The sequence below is a fragment of the Streptopelia decaocto genome, assembly GCF_964273445.1.
Source record: "Streptopelia decaocto genome assembly, chromosome: 6".
Lineage (NCBI taxonomy): Eukaryota > Metazoa > Chordata > Aves > Columbiformes > Columbidae > Streptopelia > Streptopelia decaocto.
In genome coordinates, this window is record NC_138660.1 from 5,261,693 (window position 1) to 5,287,287 (window position 25,595).

The 25,595-nt window shown below is 44.3% G+C and overlaps 1 protein-coding gene across 3 annotated transcripts in view; it reads right to left on the reverse strand.

Moving 5' to 3' along the window:
• Positions 1 to 25,595, reverse strand: part of DIS3L2 (DIS3 like 3'-5' exoribonuclease 2) — a 190,738-nt gene that overhangs the window by 119,483 nt on the left and 45,660 nt on the right. For all 3 annotated transcript variants that reach the window (XM_082056350.1, XM_082056352.1, XM_082056351.1), the window contains one exon: positions 12,003 to 12,237. In XM_082056350.1, coding sequence (XP_081912476.1) covers positions 12,003 to 12,237 — 235 coding nt within the window. The remainder of the gene's footprint in view (positions 1 to 12,002; positions 12,238 to 25,595) is intronic.

The following is a 25,595-nucleotide window of genomic DNA, read 5'->3' on the forward strand; positions in this document are numbered from 1 at the left end:
CCATAATAAACAAAATGGTGGAAAACACATTCTGTTTATTAAATACTAAGAGCTACATTAATTTCCTGTCATTTCTTAGTTTGAGTCATTAACATTATATAAATAGTCTGTTAAGTACATAATTCATTTAATACTTAATTTCCTTAAAAAACACTATGCAAGGTTATAAAAATTGATTTTTATCTTCAAAACTGAAACTGTATCTACTAAGCTGCCCCTCTTTGTCTGTGGACCAGGATGATGAAAAAGTCTTCTGAAAGTAATCGCTACACACGACAAACAGCTCCCTCTCCCTGAAATTTCTTCACCGGACACTGAGAATATTTAAATCAACTGTCAGTTTCTAGTTTGCAATGTTTGAAATCCTCAGGTATCTGAGTTTGAAAATATAGGCGGCTGGCACACCAAATGCATTTAGGGCTTACAAACATCCGAAGGGATTTTCACCATGAGAAGGGTGGGACCGGTCCCTTCTTGAGCTGCATCACTGCGCAGCGTTCTTCAGATGGGAATATCCACGTGGTCTTCTCTGGAGGGCTCACGGAGGATGGATGCCTTTTTCCACTTATATAGCGATCACATCCATCTCAAGCACATGTGCTAAAATCAAGCCCCGAGCCTTCAAAAGAAATCTTGCTTTCTTAAAGAGCGACCGCGGCACCAACTGCGACTTTCAAGGGACGTATCTGTCACTGTTTCCCTCAGAAGACACGAGATGAAGCAGCGTTTTGCTGAGGACTGTGCTCCAGCAGGCCAGCGGCGCTCACGCTCGCCAGAAAGCCCGCGGGAGGACCGCGGTGACACGCAGCCCCCAGATGACACCCATCTGTTCCGCGGGGACCCTCGGCGGAGGCTGCTGGTGACATGACGGATGGCGGGGGCCAGGCTGCGGCTGCCGGGGCACCGTGGTGGCAGCGGCTTGCCCCGAGGGGACCGGCTGTGTGCCACCGCCACCGGGGCACCTTCACAGATGGTCCTGCCACCGCGGACGGGCTGGGCTGCCTTCGGGCAACGTTACCCCAGCAGTCGTCTGACAGTGACGGCGACGGCTCTAATGACAAACTCTGGCTCTCATATGCTGCTAATTATCCCCAGCTTTGCCTTCTGATACAAAGCTCTTCAGACTTCGCCTCTCCCCAGGGATCATCTTTTTCAGAAGAATCTAAGTGACTTTTATTTTATCTTTGCTGACTTGCTAGCAAGGCTGAGAGGAGAACAGACAGATATTCAGGGCTTTAAAAATCTACTTTCCTCAAAAAAGCAGCAGTAACAGCAGCAGCAAACCCCTTTCTCTTTTACTTCTCCTACTGAAATTCAGATGCGCCACAAACAGGGTTATTAAGGGATAAAACCACCCAGAGTTTCATGGTGACAAGCTGAGGAAAAACATTGCTTGGATGACTATAAACAGTTTAAAAAGTAGGGATACCCAAGTTACACACCTCATTTGCTTGTCTCCTCTAAGATCTCTGCCAGCGAAAGGTCACATCAAGCGATCAGTTAGCAAAGAATAAAAGCAAGGAGCCGCTTTGTTTTCTTAAAAATTTTCAAGCCATTGGTTAATAGTCGTGGGTTTATGGTGTGCCAACCATAAAGGCAGCTGGGACAAAGAACAGGACGATCTGGAACAAAGAAACATTGGCAGGCGCGGAGGGCGAGGGGAGGTTGGTGGCCTTCCAAAGGCCATGCTTGAGACACACCTGCCACCAGCACAGGGATCTATTGGAGCGAACCCTTTCCCACCAAACAGCACATAGTGGTTGGAAGGGAAACCAGATCTAAATGCATTCGCAAAAAAGCAGGAGCTGCACTCGGCGCTTTCCCAGCGCCGCAGAAATGACGGCACCAACTCAAGGGACAACAGGCAAGAACGAGACAAGCGCCAGGAGCCACGCGAGGACTGTGCCCTTGTCAGCACTGCCTGCTTTCCACTTCTCCTTCCAACCCTGCAAACTTGCTTGCATTTTTTCGCAGAAGTAGCTTCCCCTGTCAAAAAAGGAGTCGGCAGTGGTGTCCTCGGGAGGTATCACATGCAAAAGCACAGCAGCACCAAGAAGGAGCTGCCGGGGGAGCACAGCAAACGGGCCACCACAGCTTCCTTTGCCCGAGATGAAGGACATGCATGGCTGGGGCACTGTCCCCCATTTGCTGAAGCTGAGCCCCATGTGAACTCAGTACAGGTACCAGAAAGCGTCTAAATTCTCACTGTAGCACATGGTAGAACCTGCCTTTTTCCCTTCACTGCCAAAATCAGCCAGGGGCCTTTGGCTGGCTAAAGACTACCTTCTTCCGCAGGGGTCTCTCCACCTTCAGTACCCCTCCTAGGATTATTAGAAACTCCAGCAGAGCTTGGTATCTACAACTTTACCATCAACAGAAAGAAAGAAGGAAGCAAATCCCAGCCATCTACTTATTTCTACCCATCTTTCTTAATCAACTTCAGTATTTAAAAGGTCATAGTGTACATTTACTGACGGGCGATGCTCCGGAGACAAGGGATATGGAAGAAGACGCATGAGGAACTCTTCACTTTTGGGGCCAAGAGATGTGGACTTCTGTATAGTTTGTAGCTGCTCCTTTTGAAGTCAAAACTCTGTTAGTGCCAGGGCTGCGTCGACATGAGCAGAGCAGCAGCAATGAGGGCTCAGAAAGGACAGCTGCCCAGATCCAATGTCCACCTGGCTCGGTTGTGAAATTACTGCACAGAGACCTCAGTGTCAACAGCAATAATCTGCGATGTGAGTCTGGTACCTGCATTCCCTAAATAAACTTCTGACAGTCCCTGCCTTTCATTGGACACCCCCCTTCCCTTCAATGAAACTGGAATCAGTTGGGTGGGCAGAGTGGGGAGGAATCAGGGCCCCACCAGTGGTCTAGAAGATCCGAGCTGGGTGACACAAACATCTGCCACAGCAGGGCAGAGCCACGGAGACAATCCTAAAGGAGAGTTAACTTGGGAGAGGAGCAGCATTCTGAGCAGGGGAGGTGGGAAAAAACTCTTCGCATTATGCCAAACGAAAAATGAATTATCCTGACCCCTTTACTGCGGTGGTTATCCAATGACCATTCAATATTTCCACCCTGGGCAAAGACATGTTTTCTGAGAAAGATTTACTATGTTAGCTTGGGCAACACTTCATAAGCTTATCTTACAGTGAAAACACACTTCAGCAGCTAAGATCCAGTGAAACTGCATTATAATCTCAGTGTTTTCCTTTCAGCGATTATCTGACAAACCAAAACTGTAACAGTCTTACTTAAAAAAAATTAGGCACTAGATACAAAAAGCAACTCAAATTAGTTATGTTATTACCAACAAAGTAGATCCAGGACACTTGGAATTTGCCTCCCTGTGTATGAGATCAGTTTAGGCAGCTTCAACACACACTTAGATTTGCCTGACAGGCATTCCTAGGTCAAACTTCTTCTTTTAAAAAGACCCCCAAATTTCTTGCTACAATTAAATCACCATGACATTAAAAGGTGGCCAAAGTGGACCAAAAGTCATCAGATCAGAATTCTAATTACTTGCGACAGATCCAAAATTATTTTCACCAGGTTTGCATTGGTCACTGTGGAAATTTGCAACTCTGTCCAAAAAGAATACAATTAAAGATGCAATATCCACTTGCAAATGAAAATATATCACAGTTTCAGATCTCAAAAACAACTCACTGGAAAAAAATCATATCCCTCTCTGGATGGAAAGAAACAAGTTTTTTAAAAGAACAATTCAATGTTTGCTACTCCAGCTAGGAAAATAATCTACTTGAGAAGTTAGTTGGCTTACCCTACACAGGCACATCTAAGAATCCCATCAGAAGGCATTATTGATATGCAGCTTTTAAAACAGAAAACACTGCTCTTCGCCTTAGTGCGCAGATACCAGCACATCTGTAAACCTTTCAATAGCAAAGCTACTACTTATTTAATGAAGTGACAACGCCTTGGTTCTCTGATGTCTGTTTCAATAAGCAGTTTTCAGCATATTATGTTTTATGTTTAGTGGTGTAACCCAAACCAATTTATTATAAATATCTCAAGGATCGTGTGTCACGCTCAAAAATTACGTGTTTTTGGAAGTTGAACACAAGAGTAGTGGAAATGAAAACTCACTTCAACCAAAAAGCGATACAGATGCAGGTGCAGATTTGCCCTGGATTACACTATTCTGCTACAATCTTCATTTAAGGAACAAAGAGAAGAAAACGTGTTGCTCTCTAGAAGACAGTACAAGTGCTCTCCATATTGTGTCACCGGTGTTGGTTCTTCCTCCAGAACACAAAGCTGATGGTAGGAACCAGAGGTTCACATCATACTTGGTCCTCCCTTCACCAAGTAAATAAAAAGGTAATTTTCTGAGGATGAAAGCAAACAGATCTGGTTTCTTAGAAACATCTGGATGATCTCAGTTCCTACAAAGTTATTTCGGTACCTACAGAGGTAGGAACTCCAGGCTTCTCCTGATCTCAGCAGGTTTCCCAGTACTGAGGTCCAAGTGAGCTCTCTCTGAAGTCTCACCAGGCAGACTGAAGAGCCTCTCCTCCCTGGCCAAAAGGTAGGGAGGAAGGAAAGTGCCATTTCACTTGGTACCAGGTACTATCCAAAACCAGAATTTATTTTAAACAGGCTCTAAGAAGGCTCACTCAGGAAAATATTGTGCAAGAAGCAGTATTTTGTGAGTATTTATATCTCCACACATAGAGCTTTCTACCACTCAAGAGGGCTCTGCAGGTAATAAGCGAAGAACCCCGAAATGTCTCATCACAGAGCTGGTGTCCAATGAACAGGACTAACTTCCTTAGAGACGTTTATTTTAAATACTCTTAAGCAGACTCACCCTGCCAGAGCTGTTCATGTCTAAACACCTGAACTCACACACCTGTGTGCCCAGGGGCTCATGGAAGACAAGGACCAGGAGACTTGGACAATTAGGAAGAAGATTTTTTGAGATGCACAGGCAGAAGGAGACTCTCAGAGAGGGAGAGGAAAAGCACAACAATATGTGTACAACAGAGAGACAAACATCTGCAATAACACAGAGCAAAGGCAATAGGAAGAGGTGAGTATGGCTGGCTTCCTTACACACCCAACGCAGCCAGGCATATAATTATTTACTTATATTTAGCCACCTCCGCAAGAAGGGATTGAGGAGATAGCAGTATGTTGAGACAGGAGTGTCTCTTTTCCTTAGAATCCTGCAAACCTGATCCACAACAAAGATTCAACATCATTTTGGGAAGCTGCCATCTAGCCCAACAGGTCAAATCGTAGCTGTCTCAGTAGCCACATGACATTAGAATGACCAGAGCCCAGGTACTCAGGCTTCCCAGCCCTCTCATGTCCTTGACAAACTGCCAGTCAACAGGAGGTTGGAAGCTTTATTGCAACACAATTAAACCTAAAAAAAAAAATCAGGTGGTGCTGCAGTCTATGTAAATACAGTTTTATTATATTAACAGCAAGTAAAACTAAAATGTTAAAAAAACATTTCAATTGAGTACTTTGTCTATCTGCTTAATGTTCTTCCTTCCTGCATGTGCATTTGTTCCTGAAGTGTGTGTGTCCAATTTTACTATTGCATGGAAAATATGTTAGCTGAATGAATCCTAATCTGATTCATGCTGGAAACCCTGCTGCTAACAATGACCATACTCTAATATGTTTATCTTCACACCCACCATTCATTCTCAGCATTGTACCCTCTCACTTACTTTACCCAAACTTGTAACTCAAAGGAGAAACACAGGTGAATTCAGGAATACATGGTCATATGCTGAACTTAATCTAATTCCTGTTGCCTAATTGCATAAGTTTTGGGTTTTTTTTTTTCCTTATTTAATAAGTCATTTTAGGGTCAAGATAACTTACTAGGGAAGAACAGCATAAGCTTTCCCAACATTAACTTCCATTGCAGGCTTCAGCTGTGCAAAAGAATAACTGGAGCTTATTCAGCTCATAGCATTTAATCAATGCAAACCCTAAAGCCCAATTTGTTCAATACGAGCAGAACATTTTGCTTAAGTTGCTACACTGTTTATTCTTCAAGAAATCTACGCTCTCATTTCAGAAAAGTTATAGCAACAACCAGAAGAGCTAGATCCAGAGACCCGCAAACATGAACTCAGGATAAGCTAATAGAGAGCTGTCTCGAGAAGCTGAAACGGCTCCAGCTTCTCTGCTGGTTTTCCAGGCTTCAGCAGAGTGAAACCGATCTGATTTTTGACAGTTCCACCCCAAGGATTGCTATTAAAAGCCATGTAACTGAGAAGACTTCCTGGTGAGCTTTCACTCTGCTGTGGCCTAGATGTTAAGAGCTCCGCGGTGGAGACGATCCATCTCCGGAAAGCTGCAGGCTAGGAAAGAAGCGTGAAGGCTCCTTAAAAGCACTGGGAGCGAACGGGAGCCTCTGAAGAGCAGGGAAAAGAACATTTGTTCCTTCCAGCAGCCAGTGATGCTGGTGGGCTCCGATCTGTCAGAGATTCCATGGTCGCTAAACTGAGAGAAAGGGGAGACCTGACCACAGCATGTGCTCCAGATTCTTGTCACCATCATCCTTTCCCTACCAGGCTTGGCCACGGAGAGGAATAACGATATCTCCTAAACTCTGCTTATGCCAGTAACTGCAGAAAGGCTCCAGGTGCCAGAGGAAGACACAAAAGGCAGGTGGGCATCTAGTCAAGCTTAAAAGAAGACACACGAAGGGGCATGGAAGCACACGAGAAGGCACGAAAGTGCAAACCAGAAACTAAACTCTAAATTATAAATGTATTTTTCTCTTTTGCTAGCAGGATACAAAAATCTTTCTAAGCACTTACTCTGGAACATCATCTTAAGAAAAGAATGGCTTAATGTGTTATCACACAACCATACAGCGAAGTTATCAAATGCCACCACTTCTGTTGAGCCAAGCAATCCTCAAATACTCAATAACAGTCTCCAGTCAGTATCAGGATGGACACCAAGCAATTTTAGGTTATAATTTCTAACTTTACCAGTGCTACTAGAGATTGACAGTCACATTTCACTTGAAAAGAGACCAACCAGCATCCACTTGGCCAACACTGAACAGACAGGGAGACAGGAACAAGCTCTGCAGCAGCTCCAACCCAAATTCCGTTGATTAACTATCAGCTATTCAATTTTCCATCACACAACTGGCCGAGTTTACTCCGTCAGTTTACTCTGCCTGTAAATGAGCTGTTTCTATTCAAACTTCATTACGTCAAGGCAGTGAGCAAGCCCGGGACTTTCATACATTCGAACTCTTGACTTGCAGAAGTGTAGGTGGAAGTGGAAATCCTGAACAAACACAACTCCCTGATTGCTGCCAGGGCAGCCAGTCCACCAGCCTGATGACTTCTGTGAGCCACCCCGTGGGAAGCAGGATATTCCGCGAGTCTGGTAAAGTAAGATCTCTCGTGAGAAGAGCTGAAAAAAGCTGAGCAAACTAGTTTGACCAGGATAGCTTTTGGCACAGTGACACAGTTTTATAAACTTTTATTTGAATATCCTTTCGCAAAGAAAGGCTGAGGCACTTTTATGAGCACAGCTGCCATTCTAAAGAGCACAAGTAGTTGCTACTGTTTGATTGCTGATGCTTCTTTATCAAAGTAACCTGACTCCAGTATTTAACAAGAGACAGCTCACATTTGTATGAAACTCATGTGACACTCAAGTCTGTGTAGGGATACAGCATCGTAAACTATTCTGTACAGAACACTTTGCACTTTTCCTGGGTTGGGAGGACACAGAGAAGTTTCTATTTTTTTATTACATATTGAAATAGATTACAAGGAAAACGCTTCCACTGCAGTGACAAGTCACAGAAAGAATGTATTCCAGCTCAGTACTAAGTGATAAGATAAAAGTTGCGTTACCTCTGTTGCAGCAGTCAATGTGAATGAGGAACAAGGAAAAGAACCACAGACCTGGCAAAGGTCATGTCGACTGGCAGATGACACAGTGACACAGAGTAAGTTGAGCTCTCAGGGTAAAACACAGAGGACTTGCACGTCAATGCAAAGCACCACAGAGAATTAATCTTTTCTATATACACAATAGTGCTCAGATTGGTGCCAGGATGCTCTTGCTTTGCTCTTTGCCTGCAATTCAACATTGAAACCCCAGAGAGGGTTTGAAGGACACACACTGGTAAGGGAGCTGAGAAACTTTCTTCAGGTTGTTCATTCTTACTGTTTTCACAAAGTAAAAAAACAGAGAGAGAAAGTTTGTTCAGCATGTAGCGATATTTAAACCTTGGAAATACAACTGAAAATTCAAGTGGAAAAAGATTTCCAGCTTCGCTAAAAAAGACCTACCTCCAGTGAACAAAACTTAACATTAAGACAATCTAACTTTGGAACAGGACAATATTGCTCTTGGTGTGGAACAGCATGGAGAGGAAAATGGCTCGTCACTTCCTAGACCAGAGATGTTTCTGAAGATAATCTTTAACCCAACTTCTTTGCAAGAAGAGTTCAGAAAAGCCGAGCGAACCCATTTGACCAGGCCAGCTGCTGGCAGAGCGACACCAGCCATGAACTTTGATTTAAATATCCTTGAGCAAAGTGAGACCGATGCACTTTTATGAGCACAAGAACTTTCAGAAAGTACGTGGGCTGAGAAGTAGGATGTAGATTTCCCTCTTGCTTATCCCGTCCCTTCTTGGGTCTTAGGAAGAGATAAGAGACAACAAAAGATAATTTCTCCCAGTTTGCTTTAAGCCCCTCCAACACATAGGAAGCCCAATGTACAATAACTTCAGGGAAATTCAGTCCATGCAAATCTGGGCCACAATACACAATGTTTCACACTTCAGAGGCGCTGACAGCGAGGGCCAACCCCAAATTCTTTGCCCCAGTGTGTAACTAGAGATGGAGGGGATGACTGGTGCCCTGAAGAGGAACAGAGTCAAAACGAGGGATGAGACACAGGCCAGGGGAGAGATATCAAAACAGCCTGCACCCCCAGCATGACTCAGAGCGCTCTTATTTGAATGACACATCTGCTTTTATTCTTCGTGGTTCATTCTGACCATCAGCAGCAGAACAAACGAGCCAGCAGAGACATTGCACAATTCTGCTCCTCTGTCAGAAGGGACAAAAGTCATCTTGCAACCGAGTGGCAGCAATCTGCAGAGCTTGTGTATATGCATCGATATTTGAGCACCGTCTCAATGTGTCTTTCTTCTTTTGCCCCAGAGTGAGTGAAATTTTACTTTTGATTCTGTAAGAGCCACTATGGATATTTTTCACCCTCAGAAAACTGGTGGGTTTTTTGTTTAGTTTGGATTTTGTTTAGGTCTTTTATATATATGGATCTTTTTATATATATACACACAACTCGCATACACACGTATGCATATAGATACATACATAAGGTGCACATGAAAACATGATAGACTGTTTCTTGATTTTATTTTATTACATACGATACCTTGATGCCATCTTTGTCTGGCTTGAAACTTTCAGACTTCCCTATATTAGGGAAAAAAAGAAGAAAGCCCACCACGAGTATTCATTTAAGGGTTGTGCTGGCCACCAATTATTTCTCCTGCTCCTTTCTGTGCATAAGGCCATGCAGTGACTTTGTGTACTAAACCCTACAAAACAACACTCAAGACATCCCCCCATGGGCTCTCATCTCCCACCGACCCTCTGTGTTTTGCTGCAGTAGTTGTTGCCAGCAGAAGGGATGTAACATAAAAGAAAAGGCTCGTATGCCATTAATTTAGAAGTTAAACAGGCGGCCCAGGCCAAGGAGCCCTCCCGGGGAGGCCCATGATACATGAGGATGATGCTTCCACGCACCACGGTCCAACCCTGCGGAGCTCTCTGCCCCCCACGCCGGTCCCACGTTCCAGCCGATGCCCTTAATTAAGTTCTGCCTTGAAAACTGTATGTTTGGTCCTTTCAATAAACAATTTTGAGCCACACCTGTGAAGGCTGAATTTGGCAGGATCTTCTTCTTTTCTTCATGACAGTTATCACTGATGCTAGAATAACTATAGCTGTTTTCCAGGCAGGACTTAAAATTTGGATAAGTGACGATATGAGAAATCGCATGAAAGACAGGAAACAAGCCAAAGCAATCATCAACGGCTCAGAAACACCTTCAGAAAACGCAGCATCGTAAACTTTATATGTATAAAAAACAAGGGCATTAAAAAGCAGAGCAAGAAGAAACTAGAGAAAAATCCATATGGGTTATATGGCCAAAGAAACTGAAGCAGCTATTAAAAGAGGCGATAGCAAAATACAAACTCAGAAGAAATCTAACTGGCATATTCACACCAGCCACAGGGCTTGTTAAGGATGAACACAGAAAGGCCTTGAAAACAACAGAAAATAGTTGGCTCAGACAAATTCAATGGAAAAGTAGGTTGGATTTCAACTGTGTAGACAATAAGCTGATGTAACATCTGCCCTGCACATACTCTCCAAAGATAGAATGAAATGGCAAAAAAACACTCGGATGACACAGATTTTAAGAGATTACTTGGTAACCTCCAACACAGGTCACTTCAGAGCATCTTGAGGAACAATGAGGCATCAAGGAAAGTAACTCTCATTAAGTGTTTACAATAACACACAGTTACACAAGTAAAGTAAAATACTGGCTCAAGTCTATCTCTTTTAGATGGCAGCGTCTGGAAGGTATTTCTCTTCATTTTCATTTGGCATTGCTAACAGAAGCAAAAACAGAGATGCAAGAGACACGACGCATGACTCCATAACACACGAGGAGATTTAGAATCGCCGAGTCAAAGCGGCAGCTCGGCGGGGTGCAGCCATCACAGAGAGTCCGGGACTGCCAAAGAGACAGGGTTAATAACCAGCTGCGTAAAACAGCCACAGCCAGGACAAGGAACTCCCAACTCAAGCCCTACGCTGGAAAGCAATGGAACGGGACAGAAGTTGGTTCACGTAACTTGGCAGGAACTCAAAGACAGTGGAGGTACCGAGAAGGAAATAGCACCATGAACCGGGGAGGTGGCAGCTCCATTCACGAGCTGAAACCAACGTTTTGTCATAAAAACTACACCACTTTCACTCACGTGTTATATCCTGTTTTACTAACGGATGGGCGTGAAAAATGGAAGTCTACCAACAGCACGGGCAGAGGGCTGTGCTTCTTCCAAAGCGACCTCTCAGGAAAACACAAGGTATTACATAGAACAGCTTCACAACCACCACCAAGATTTGTCAGAGACCAACAACAACTTATGTCCGAAGTTACTGCCACCTTTTCCGGACAACTGGGATACACATCAGAAACACACCAGAGAACCTGTCCTGGGGAATTTTTCACCAGCATCTGGAGGCACATTTTAAAATGTGCCAATTGTCAGAATCCTTTCAACACACAGCTCTTCAGGAGGGGATTCGGTACTAGAAAGGACATGCAAAGAGCAGTATAAACATAGTTTGGGACAGGGGAGCCTATTTTAATTCTGCCCTAAGCAATACTTGATGGTTTGGATGGAATTCAGATTCAGAATGAAATAGGTTTGCCTTCAAAAGAGATCTCATAATTGGCTTTAGGTTTTAGTATCATTTTCTTTTTAAATGGACCAAATCTTTAAGTTGCTCATAACTCAACTCTTTGAAAACAGCAACAAAACCGCCCTCAAGGAAATATATTCTTATCCTCAAACTGAGACACGTAGATTGGCCAGCCAAGCTGCGATGAAGGAAACTGCTACAGCAGCATCTTGAATTAAACAGCACCCAGCAGTCCCCAGACAGCCCTGATTACTGCAAATCTAAAGGTGTGACTTCTGTTTCACAGACTTACCTTGCATCCATCAAAACTACATAAAACCCAGTCCTTAATATCCATTCAAATCTACGAAGGCCGTTTAGCACAAAGGGATAGAAGTGATAAGGCATTAAGCTTTTATGCCTGCATTTTACATCTTGCAGCAAAGCAAGGCAACAAAGTTATACTTCACCAGTTTGCTCAAATAAAGGTTTAAATCAGCAATCTGATCTACTCACCTTTTTCACCGGTATCCAGGGAAAGCTTCTTGATGTCATCAGCCAACGTATCCTGCAAGTGGTCTTGTCCGTGCTCTGCATCATTATCATCAAACTGAGCTTCTATAATGACATCTGGACTTTTAGCATCACCTTTCACCATCTCTTGAGGAACGCAAGGCCCCGACATCTCCTCGGGGACATCTGATTCATGTGTGGCTTCTGTTTCTTTGTCACTACCATCTGGCTTTATTACCTGAAGGAGCAGGGGATTAAAAAAAAAAAAACAAGAGGCAAGCTAAATCACTGGACTGAAGAAAGAAAACATTATCTTTCCTTTTTCATCTGCACCCCCAAGGAGCTGGCGATGAATTGTGGGTGGCTGGTGGCATGCTGAAATTGCCGTGTAATTAGCCACAGACATTGCACAATCAAAAGAGGTGCCTCACTAGGGTAAAGATGGGAACGACATGGCTTTTGCAATACCTCAACTGTGACAATAATGTATCCAAAGCGTATCTAGAGCATAACCATACTGTTCCTGCCAAGCCTCTAATCGGCTCTCCAGAAGCCGGGAGTGAGCACAGGGAGGGAGGAGGATACGCTACGATTTAATGAGTTGCTTAGACCATTGTTGACCGAGATACACTAATCATCCTGGGAAGTCGCAGAGCAGCTCCAGCGAACGACGGGTCCATGTCAAAGCACATCTCGGGGAGTCCTCCCCAGCACATGATTAGGAACAGGCTGAAAAAGCACAGAGAAGGAACACGGTGCCCTGCGACCTGCGGGGGAACCCGACCGCGGCGGCTTGGGGAGGCACCAAGGTTTAAGTTTATTTTAGGCTCCGGTCTTTTTGTTAAAAGCACTCCATTACTGCTGTAACTTAGACAAGCCTGCTAATTCAATTACCAAGAGGAATGAACTCAATTACAGTACAAATTACTTCACCGTTAACTAACTGATAATTCAGATAAATAACACTGACCATTGCTACGGGTTTGTCCCTGCTTTAATGCAGCGAAGGCACATGGAAAGGAGAAACCATATATGTTATCATGTCAAAATTGTGAAGAACACTTGCCCCAGCACAGCAGACACTAGACTTGAATTGCATGTAACAGAGGCAGGAACTGCTCCGCATCAGGTTATAATCATCAAAATGGTTCATAGTGTGGATACAAATGCTTTTACCAGCATCCTTCATGCAACCAGCAGCGAGCTGCGATCACCTGCCTGGCCCTGGAACACAGACCCGGGTTTTAGTTTCAAAAGTGTTTAAGCTTCACTCAAGCTGTGGTACTTCTGTGAGAGACCCAAATCAGCATGGAATGAGAAACAACCCACTAAACATTACAATTACAAAGAAACTGGTTGACCAGGCTCCACTCCAGCTGGTGCTGGTGCTCACCAGGCAGGTCACTCCCCGGAGATGCTGCCCCAAGGTCCCCAAGTCCTCAGCATCACTAACCCAACTCATGCCACCAGCAAGGCAACTGACGGGCCCTTAAAAAAAACACAGTTAAAAACAACACCTTTCTGGTAACTTACTTTATCTGATAGATATAGTCAGGAGATATGAGCATCAATAGCCTCAATAGGTCCTAGCTGAAGACAACCGTTCCAAGGAAGAAAAATACAATAACCAAAAAGCTCCACATAACTAAAAAGCAAATAGAACAAATCAGACCTGAACAGGGAAGACTTTCACATTTTACATATATAGAGATACAGTCATGCTTTTTAGCAGTACCCATATCTTTGTAATCTTTTCACAATACATAACAGAAATAAAATCAATTTTAAAATGGGGTTGAATTCAAGTCTTAAAAAAAAAAAAACCCTCAGATGACATTACTTTGAACTCTTGTTACCTTTTGTGACTCTGCTTTCCATCTTTATTTTCATTTTTTAATATGTATACAATTTGTTGCCATAGCAGATTTTGCTTCAAACATTAAATTGTGACAAAAAGGGAAAAAGTTTGGCAGAAGGTGGAAAAATGGGCGATTATTAAACCTGGCTACATTTGGTACATAAAATACTGACACACAATGGTCTGGGCAAGAACAGTCTATTAGATTAGAGAGCTGACAAGGCTCCACACGCTAGCGACTCTGCCAGTGTGCCTATCCAAGAAGTAAACCAGTGTCAACAGCAATGTTTGGACCCTACCATGGGCAGATGTGGATATATTCAGCTCTTAAATTTCAATTGCACCAGATGTGTGCAAGTGTGCAACTGCGGCAGGAGCTCATTTTCTCCAACCCCGTCAGGCTTTGCCTGAATTTCGCTCTCTCCAAGTCGGTCTTTGGAGAGCGAGGGATGTGTTTCAGGTGCTAAACTACAAAGCTTTCTATATGTAATGCAGCAAACATTAGATATATTTGAGTAATAGGAAGAGCTTCTCTAAAGATGCAGCACTGAAAAGCTTATGCTTGAGGAGTTTATGTTGCATTAAAGACGGCAGCAGATACAGATTGAATTTTAAATGCCATACACTAAAATTACCATGTTTCCCCCAAGCTAGAAGATACACGCTGCTGTCACTAGCCAGCGCGATACTCCAGCTGTGACTACGTAAGCCTCCAGTCACACATTTCCTTATGGATTTGCAAATGCATTTTTAAGTAAAGTTTTCCAGAGTCCACAAAATCACAACCTCCATGCGGCGTAGAGCAGCAAGATGTCCAGATGCTGGCAAGCATGGGCGATAGGATTTGTTTTCTTTCTAAGGCCAAGACAGATCATTTAGGCTGACCTCATACATAACAGAGCCGGGAATTTCACCCAAGATTTCTTACATCACACCAAAAATTTAGGGAAGCTGTAGATCACAAGACTGGAAAGCTGCATAAGGATTCACAAAAATCAGGAGCTCAGCGTATACAATTACTCCATTTAAGATGATCAGAGTTGCTGGCCAGCATGAGCTCATCACACAGATTCCAAAAAGCAGGATCCTTCTGTGTGTGAGCAGCAGCAAACCGGACCATGACAGAATAAGCATTTCTTACATGCAGCATCTTGGAAACCAGAAACGGATGATATTGCACTCTCCTACTGCTTATTATGCTATTGAAGCTCATACACGCCATAACACATACAGTTAGAATATATCGGAGTGTATCAGAGATGCAGAATAAATCAAATACACAATTGGGCAAGTCGATCACGTATTCATACGTGCAGAACAGAGAATTGTTCTTTGCCAGTGCAGCTGATTCTGCACGGATGCAGAAGGAGGGGATTCCCCATATGCAGACACATGAGATGCAAAACCCCACTACCATGCAGACAAGTTTAAGCCCCCCAAAGGACCTTAACTCCCTGACCTGGGAAGTCAAACATCAACCTTACGGTTATATTATTTTCATATGCTTTTTAATTCAAAAAATATTTTAATAAGCATTGTGATGGAAGTCAGTTGCTCATTTGAATACATGATCCTTAAGATAGCGGGCGAACAAGTTTTCTTCCAACTTTAAACAAACATCTATCACGGAACAAGCATCAAGTTTCTGCCCCACAGTGATCAGTTTGCAAAGTCATAGCTGACTGAACACAAGATCTTTGAATGAAAATCCCATTTCAATCATAAATGTAATAAAAAACAGCTAGTGGGCAAGTACAGCCTGGCATGGATATGTACGATCTGGAGAGCACAGTGACTATCTTGCTGCATCCAGACCAGTCTTGAAGTAGCCATCAAACGACCAATTGCCCTCACTCGGAAGGAACTTGTTCCAACAGAAAACTGAACCAGGAGTGTGTGTATCGGAAAGCGAAAGGGTCACCCCCTGAGCCGCAGGAGAAACAGCTTTCTCTGCCAGAAGCAATCTTATACCTGCCCTGTTAGTTCCAAGCTTTTCACGGGCTTTTCACTTAAGCCTCACATCCACGCATGGACAAAGCTGAGAGTTGTTTATTCTCAGATCAGCTATGGGGTTTTTGTTGCTGCCTCCGCAATGGCAACATTTAACAACTCATACATTAATTAGTCTATAATCTCAAACTACTGAACCAGACCAGTAATTTCAATCACCTTTGAGCTATTAACCCCCAGGCTTTTTCCAACAAATAAACCAAGCCCCCAAAGTGTTTAAACCCGGTACTAATAGGTTTGCTTTTCTTCTTTATTCGTCTGTGATCTTTACAAGCAATCCAGGAATCCTCCTAGATCTGAAGATGAGACACAGATGACTAATGCACCAGACACAGTTGGATGGACGCACCTTGCATGGCTGAGGTCACGGTTTTCAACAAGAGAAGCTTGTGCAAAGGGAGCTCCTTTGCTGAGAGCATCTTGCAGGTAAGGAAGAAGGCCCATCTTCCCTACAGCTGTTTTGGACACAGATTCAATAAAAGTGAAATTTTTCATCTCACGCAAAATGCTGGTATTAAAAAGAGGGACTAAAACACTGAATTTTAGATATTTCCATTAGATCATACTAGCCTTGGGATTCATTCTTCAGGTGAAACTTGCCAACCACGCTCCAGGACATCACTTCAGGCATCTTAAACTCTTCTTCAAATATCCAACAACTTGTGCCCAGTTTTCACTGTCCTTTTTTCCACAGCAGAACTGCTACAGAAATTCAAGCACAGCATTTGCTTTCACTTAGAAAAGAAACAACAAATAGATACATGACTCATTCTAAAAAAAAAATAAAAGAGGAGTTTAGATTTTATAATGAAGGAGTATGCTTATGACATTTATCACATTAGCCAAACTTGGTCAGCTAGACCCCTTGGGAGGTATCCTTCCTACCACTCCAGAATTCACCAAAGCCCCCAAAGGATGCCTTGTAACAAACACGCAGTAGGAAACCCACAAGTACGCAGAACAATCCACCGGGTATTAGGTTTTCGGTGGGATTCCACAGAGTTCTGCAGTGGGCCAAGCATTCCACATAATCTGAAACTAAATATTAAGTCACTGGTAATAAAATTCATGGATGACAAAGACTTGCGGAGCAGTCAAGTCCAATTGGTGAGCGGGGTTGATCTGAATCCAGAATGTTTGAGAATAGCCAAAAGTAAAGTCAAATATCTAAGAATACGCAACACATGCCTGTGAACGGGTCTGCCTTGGAAATTGCTGACTCTGAAAAGAACGGGAAAGATTTCTAATGAACAAGAATCTCGGCAAAAAGATTCTTAGCATTATAAAGAGCAAAACCAATCTTGGCTCTATAATACTGCACTGGTGAGAGATGTCAGCCTTGTCCAGCCTGTGTTTTCATAAGGATACTGGGAAAGAAGGGAGACGATATAACACAACACCTCCCCAGGTCGGTCAAAACCCCGCAAAATGCCTCATAATGAGTAATCAAACCCAAAATGTGTAAGTTATCCGAAAGATTCTAGAAGTGACAAGCCATTAATGGTAACGCTATTCACTGGGGTCGATGTACAATGCGCAAAGAGGCTCCTCAAGCCGCTACAGAAGGTGCAGAAGATTCCCCAGTGATGGAAGCTGGAGACAGATTTGCCAGCAGGCAGCGAGCTCACATTACACAAGGAGGATTAAACATGGGAACAGCTATAAGGGAAATAAAGTCTTTAGCACAAGCCCATCTCCCGAGGTCTGCAAACCAAGGAAATACGTCTTTCTGCAGAAAAATGCTTTGGTCAAGCACAGGTCCCGCTTTAGCTATGGATAAGCTATTATGCTCGATATTGGGTAGGGAGACAAAGTTTAGGCCAGAGTCATTGGTCCTCTCTGCAGCTGAGCCTGAATTAAGCAACAAGCCTGAGAAACAGGTTGCAAGCGGTTCTTTCAAAAGGAAGACAGCTGAAAACAGGGGCTTTGGACCAAATTACCATCGCACCGTTAAAAAGACCGTTGCTACCACAACACTAATACAAACACCATATTTCATACCGATACTGCGAACACCTGCATCTATTAGCCTCCCAGCTTTTGCCATATTAAACAGGTTTCACTTAAAAGCCAGTTCCCTAATGTTCACTCACGAGGGAGCAGGAACGGAGCCTGGCTAACATGAGGACGCTGTCACAGCTCATACATACATCCCAGAGCCAAGCTACCATAAATATTGCAAGGAAGAGCTTTGCTTTTCTGAGAAGAGCAGCTAAACAAAGGCTGGCTCGCTCTAGCTGCTGCTTGGATAACGAAAGGATGGCACTTCCAATAAGAGAAAAAACACCTGTCCCAATCACCCTTCCTTCTCTTTATAATCCCACGTACACCAAACAGTGCTGGCAAAGAGGACAGCTCAGTAAGGATGACTAGTCTTGGTAGGAGCAGTTACGGCATTACTTTAAAAATAAAAACAAGGTTAGACTGGGTTTTTTTGTCATGGTTTTGAGTTGATTTTTTTTTTTTAACAATCTTTTCATTCTAAATCACTGGAAAGGCTTGCTAACAGCCCACAGGATAGCTATTTTATATTAAACAGCACATTATAGTTTACATTCCAGGCATCACAGTGGATGCAATAACCATATAAACATCCAAACTAAAATCTCTCCCTCTTGATTAGGAAAAGGCTACTCGCTCCTCCCCAGTGGGCTCTGTTGTTCCCAGATGTCACATGCAGTTTTGTCACAGCAGTTGCTACAAAACCGTCGTGCTCATGGATTCAAAGGGGTAAAGAAAATTGTGTATGCAAAAGTTTCTTGGAAACAGTGACTTTTGAGAGCTCTTCTCTGACTCACTCCCACTGCAGGAGGCAGGAGAGAAACAAATGAAATATAATGCGTGTGTTTTCAACAGAAACACAGATTTGCCATGTGCCCATCACACCTACTGAATCCCCAAATCCATCTCCCCTGCCCTCACCAGCATCCTGCGTCCTCTCTGCTCAGACTCACCTGCAAAGTGACTTTTTACTACAGAGTTAATTCAAGTAATGGGACTGAGCATCCGGGTTTACTCCGTCCCGAGCAGACCCGGCACAGCCCCACACCCAGGCTTGCTGGGCAGCTGCACAAGCAACAGAATTAACTGCAGGAGAAAAGAATAAAAATCTCAAAACAGCCACCTTTTGTCACTACTTCATCTTGCCTCCACCAATAAGCCTCATTCCTGAACTGTTCACTCATCTCTTTGTGTTTCAGGCTGTACTAAAACATCACAGGTCACAGCGCGTCCCCTCCGAGCCCAGCTCAAGCCCTTCTCCTACCACCTTGCACAAATAACCAAACAACAAGTGGCAAAGCATCAAAAGGGAAAATTCTCAAGACTGACCTTTCTGAATCCTAAAGCCAAAACCAGAAAGGTCTCCTCGCCATGTATCTCCACTCCCTACCTGGTCTCTGACCTGTCATTTGCCTCTGAAAGCTCCCTGCTGGCACTCCCTGGCCCACGTCCCACACCCACACTTTGCTTCCAAACATGTTTATCAACACCTCATTATCACCAAGCAGGAGACAGTTGCTTCTGTCCCTCTCTCTGCTCAAGCCTACTCCTGCCTTCACCTCCTTCCTGCCACATCTGTGGTCTCCCCAGGCCCATCTCTCCCAAGGATACACCGTCCAAGGATCAGGACCGTTTTCCCTTGGGTTCATTTCACCTGGTTCTCACAACACAATAAATTGCACAGCTCCATCTGTATGCTCCTGCCTTTTGTTCCCCATGTGCTGTGGGTCACCCCACTCCAAAACTCCAAATAGGAGCACTCTGCAGCCTGCAGATGAAATAGCTGAGTTCAAAGCAGACTTTCTTGCCCTGAGTTGCTTTGAAAACAGAGCTGGTAAAGACTCCTAACAGGCTCCTGCTAGGTCTGAACAACCTTTCCCAAGGATTACTTGGGAATTCCTCTGAGAGATATCTCTCAGGGCTTGAGGAGATTCACACTTCAGAGCTGCTCTGTGGTATTCAGACATGTTGAGGGTAACGGTGCCAAGGAGACATGGGAAGGACAGTGTCCCCACGCCTGCTCGCGGGGAACGCTGTACAATCTCCTTTGCAGACAAACCAACCCGGTGAGGACCCCCAACCACGTTACAAAGAGCTGAGTATTATTATAGCCAGATCAACAAACTTGTTCCACGCTTTCCGCTCCTTCTGCCACCCCCGGGATTTGATTCGGTGCTAAAAAAACAGCCTCTATTTTCAGAATACCTATTGCTATTGCACGAACCTTCCCACGCACATTCCCCAGAACACAGGTGTCCCTGGAGCAGAAGCGGAACGGCAGACACCTCATGCCCCAGCCTTCCCGACCCACACGCTATTCTTTTATGCAGGTATATGTTGTCACGCTTAAAGCAGTGATATTTAGTCATAGCTCTTCATCTGTACAGCAAATCTCACTAGCGAGTAAAGTTTCACCCCGGGGAGGTGCAAAAGATCCAGTTCAGCATCCAGCCTTAACCACCACCCAGGAATCAACCATCTCCTCCACGCTCACAAAATCTGACGAGGCACACGCAGTTCCTACGAGCAAACCCTTTTCATAAAAGAGGCCCTTAAAACTGGCAGCGTCCCTGCTGGACCCCAGCGAAATGTTCCCTGTACCGTGGGTCTCTGCGCTGCCTGCTCCTCGCAAGACCTCCCACTTTGGTGCATCTCATGAGCCGCGCGTTGCACTCCAGGCCACAGCGAACTGGAAGCGAGAGCGTAACGCACAGGGCCCAGCGCTGAGCTTGCCAGAACATATTGGTTTGAAACATCACAGAAAATATTCGGCTCCATATTTTCAACAGTAGCCAGGAAGAAAATGCATGGAACAATTTTGAGAACTGTTTTTCAAAAGTCATTTAAATCAAATTATGCCCCATCCACACTGGCAGCAAAGCCCTCTCTACTAACTGGAACTGGCTTTCTTTTCTTTGCATGTGTGTTCTTTTCTTTTTGGTTTAATTTCTTCTTTAAACAACTGTCTCCCAGCCATCTTTTTCTGGTGATGTGGACAGGCACTGCAACACTACAGGAGTGGGTGCCAGGACAAAGCCTATGATGCACAGTCCCTAGAATAAATCACTCAAGAGGGGTGGATTAGAGAAAGAGAACAACGCAAGGTTACGTCTTCGAAGGTACGGTTCTCTGAAATCACTGCATTTTCAGCGAACTACTGCAGAAAAATACCTAGTTTGTATCTGATCTAAAGAAGCAGACAGGCTTTTGGACTATTTGCAGCTTCAAGACCATACCAGGAATCAATATATATTTTAAAAGATGTCATTATTACACAGTGCTTGCATGTAATCAGAAAAGAATCTACTTGTGCTGAGTGTGTATCATTTGGGCAGGGAATAACCTGATGAAATTTAACAAGGACAAGTGTAGAGTCCTGCATCTGGGCAGGAACAACCCCAGGTTCCAGTATAGGTTGGGAGATTACATATTAGAGAGCAGTGTAGGGGAAAGGGACCTGGGGGTCCTGGTGGACAACAGGATGACCATGAGCCAGCACTGTGCCCTTGTGGCCAGGAAGGCCAATGGCATCCTGGGGTGTATTAGAAGGGGGGTGGTTAGTAGATCGAGAGAGGTCCTCCTTCCCCTCTACTCCACCCTGGTGAGACCACATCTGGAATATTGTGTCCAGTTCTGGGCCCCTCAGTTCAAGAAGGACAGGGAACTGCTGGAGAGGGTCCAGCGTAGGGCAACGAAGATGATTAAGGGAGTGGAGCACCTCCCTTATGAAGAAAGGCTGAGGGAGCTGGGTCTCTTTAGTTTGGAGAAGAGGAGACTAAGGGGGGACCTTATTAATGTTTATAAATATATAAAGGGTGAGTGCCATGAGGATGGAGCCAGACTCTTCTCAGTGGCAAACAATGATAGGACAAGGGGTAATGGGATCAAGCTGGAACACAAGAGGTTCCACTTAAATTTGAGAAGAAACTTCTTCTCAGTGAGGGTGACAGAGCACTGGAACAGGCTGCCCAGGGAAGTTGTGGAGTCTCCTTCTCTGGAGACATTCAAAACCCGCCTGGACATGTTCCTGTGCGACCTCACCTAGGTGTTCCTGCTCCAGCAGGGGGATTGGACTAGATGATCTTTTGAGGTCCCTTCCAATCCCAAACATACTGTGATACTGTGATACTGTGTGAAAGCTGCAATGCCAAGCAAATCCACACTGTTGGCTCGCGCTAACCCAAAGTATTATCCATTACTGCCTTTTTTTTTTTTTAAACAATACAAGTATGTATGAAAAACATATTTCCTGGAAACAGTGATCCTCTTTGAAGACTTATTCAACATTTCATAAACCGAACAAGCCTGCACCCGCACGTGCCCGTAAGAGGAAAGTGGGTTGACATGGCAAGCTAATCGAAATGTACTGGAAGGGCTATCAGGAATATTTGCACACCTATACCTCCCAAGGATATAGAGGTTTGAAGCTTTGTAAAAATCATTTCCCACGTGTCTACAAAAATGTCTTATTGGTGATCAGCACTTTAACTCATCGAGGCAGGAAACAAACAAATCACCGGAGAGTTAACAGGTTGGTGCTCGTGCCTTAAGCTCCTCACCTTCCTTTTCTGTTCCTTTCGCTGGGGCTCCGAGCGCCGGTTCCCGGGGGTCTCAGCCCTGCCCGTGCTCAGACACACTTTCAAAGCGCAGAATGGCACACCTGGGACAGAGCGCACACTGTGCAGGAAGCGCACGGCGGCCAAGAAAAGCAATAGAAATTTCCACAGTTAACTTGCATTACTGGTTGCCAATAAGCCTCTTGTTATGAAAACCCATAATTGGACACTGTCGTATTACAGAACAATTTATGGAAGTTTTCAGAGTATATAAGCCCCAGTGGGAACTTCCTTTGACTGGTGTGTTCCGTCAGCCCAGGTCTGCTTGTTTATTCACACAGTGGGTGAAGAGCATCAGGAACATAAACAAGTCTGCTTAAGTATCACCGAGACTCCCACTCCAGGAGCGCTTCAAACAGTTTTCAGCTCCATCGTCTTTCCAGTCATCCATCTCACGGCTGCATTCAGTCAACAGGTGGACTGCCCTTTCTTTATTTCATTTTATTTTCTGCAGGAACGTTCTTGCACTTACATTGAGGTCGACTGCTCCTTTGAGGACACAGAAGCCAAAAGTGAGCGCATCCTGCTACGCCTGACTCAATCCCGTCGAACGAGCTCAGCAAAATTAGATCCTACTCCTACAGACTGCACCCTGTCACACCAGGGAAACCGGCACCTACGTTAATTCCTACATCAGATTTTAATTGTATTAAAATATGGCTCCAACCAAGAACAGCTGCCTCCCCCAATTGCCAAGTCCAAGTCCACTTTAACACTACATTTTCCATACAGGAGCCAGCAGGTACCATGTGCCAGAGTGGTTTCTCACTATGGTTGACTCCATCCTCTAGGAGATGGGTTGAGACACCAACTGACCGGCAGGTAAGCTGTATTTTGGCACGCTGGGCTGCCGCCAGTTCCAGTCACGCACACCAAGACCACAGGGAATTCAGCAGCTTCCCCGTCACCCCGCAATGGGCACTGAAAAGGCTCAATGCCCAGGGGCAGCTGTGGCTGAACAGAACCACCTGCAGAGGGAAGGAATTAGAGGAGAGAATCCTGGCAAATCAGGGAAAAGAAAATCAGATTATTCAGTGGGGATAAAATATAACAGCTTCCTCTACTGTTCAGAGCTTTCTGTGTCCCTTAAAGTCATTTCTGAAGTGAAGACTGTGAGCCAAACTTATTCCATCACATTTGATATCAGCAAATTCTGACTCTGCACAGCATCTCGCTGCAACATAAAACCAAAGTGCCTGTGGGGGAGAAGAGAGAGATGACAGCAGCACATTTTGCTCAAAGACTCCCACAAATACACAGGCTGTGTTTTCAAAGAGGGAATTTTCCCCACATGTGACCTAAAACTGCTGCAAATCCATTTATTTGGGCTTCCTGACTTAGGGACTGTTTCGCTCAAATGCACAGAGGAGTCCTTGAATGCCCAGGTAGAAAGCGCAGGTGGGACTTGCCTTCTTATTAAATCTATTACAGCCAGGAAATCCCAGACTTCCATATCTATCCTAGACTCTCAACAGATTCTTTTTGAAGTGTATAAGGAAAATAATCCTGCTCTCAATCACTCAGGACTTTTGGTAAGCCATGCAATCCATCTTGCCTGTTTTTCGCTACTTGACACTGTGCTAGGCAAAGCCACATATGCTGTCCTGAAGATGTTACAGCTGAATTTCACACGGCTCGCAAGGCAGAGTCCAAGTGTGAAAAGAAAGCTGAAAATAGCAAAGCAGCTGTGGTAAAGCCACGCACACAAATACGCGACAGTTTTAATAAATGAAGTACCTTGGGTGGCTCTGCTTCATGGGTATCAAAGCAAGAGCACATCAAGGAAAAACACACTGATGCAGCTGAGGAGGCAGGTGACACAGGAAAAAGCAAGGGGGGCATTTCTCCCCTCAGAAAACAGGGATGATATTTGTGTTTATGTGCAGAGGTGAGGATTAATGTTTCCAAACACTTCACCTAGGTCCCTTAGGGGTTTATCAGAAACACGGAGACACCACTTAGCTTTCCATGAATGGAGGGAGGTTTTCTGTTGTCTTCCCACCCTGGGACTGAGGCTTAACCACACAGCCCACGTTCAGGGTTTCCCAGCCTCAGATCAGACGTTCACAGCAGGCACTCACATGAACGGAAGGCAGCATTAATTTACAGCTGCTAGGCGAAATTAAGACAGGATGGAAACAAACGTCCCACAGTTCCAAAAGCAAAGCATCACTTCTTTTTGTCACTGGCAGGAATCCAATCCCTGCTTCTACACATAAAGCTAACAGGCTTATCGCTAATCACAGCAATTATTGAATTCCTATTTAAAGATGACCTGAGAAATCACTCTGTTGTATTGCACTTGGGAACATCATTAGAACAGCAAAACAGAAGCAAAGACATTAATGACTCCACAATTATAACCATAGTATTGCTACCTCTCCATAAGTTTCAGGCGCTTACTAATGAGAATTTTTGGCAATTTGGTTAACCATGCCTTCCCAAAATTAGTTCATTTAGTTAGTTCATTAGACCATTAGATCATCACCTCGATCAAAACATTTAAAAATGAAACATCAGCTCCTTTAGAACTAAATTATCAGGTTCTGAAGTGTTTAGATAATTGACTATCACAATAACAGAAAACTAAATTTTTATTAAAAACTTCTTCACTGAGCTCACCTCCAGCACCAAAACCAGTTCACCAAGGTGCTCTCCATACCTACTGGTCTGCTGTGACTTGTCACGTAGCTCCATCTATACACAAGCAACAGCGATGGTAGCAAAGAACCAACCTCTTTCTAAAACAGAGTCACAAACTTGTCACAACAGACGCCAAGCTGGAAGGGAAGGCACACGAACACAGTAACTGGTGTGTCTCTGGGGAAAAGGCTCATCTGTCTTCTCCTGCTAAGAAGGCAAGGAAATGCCCATTGAAGGGGCAGGTTCCATACATCGCCACCTCCGAAAAAATGCATCTTTCCCAGGGTTATGTGTTTTCTAGTCGTGCCCAGTTGCCCCAGTCAGAACCAGGGACACACCATAGCGAGGGCTGCGCCAAAACGTTTTCAACATTGTTAATGCTCCATAGAGCTTTTAGGAAGCTAACATCAAACAAATTAACAGGAGGGAATAGATGAGAACAAGAATACACACATACTGCCTTTGAAA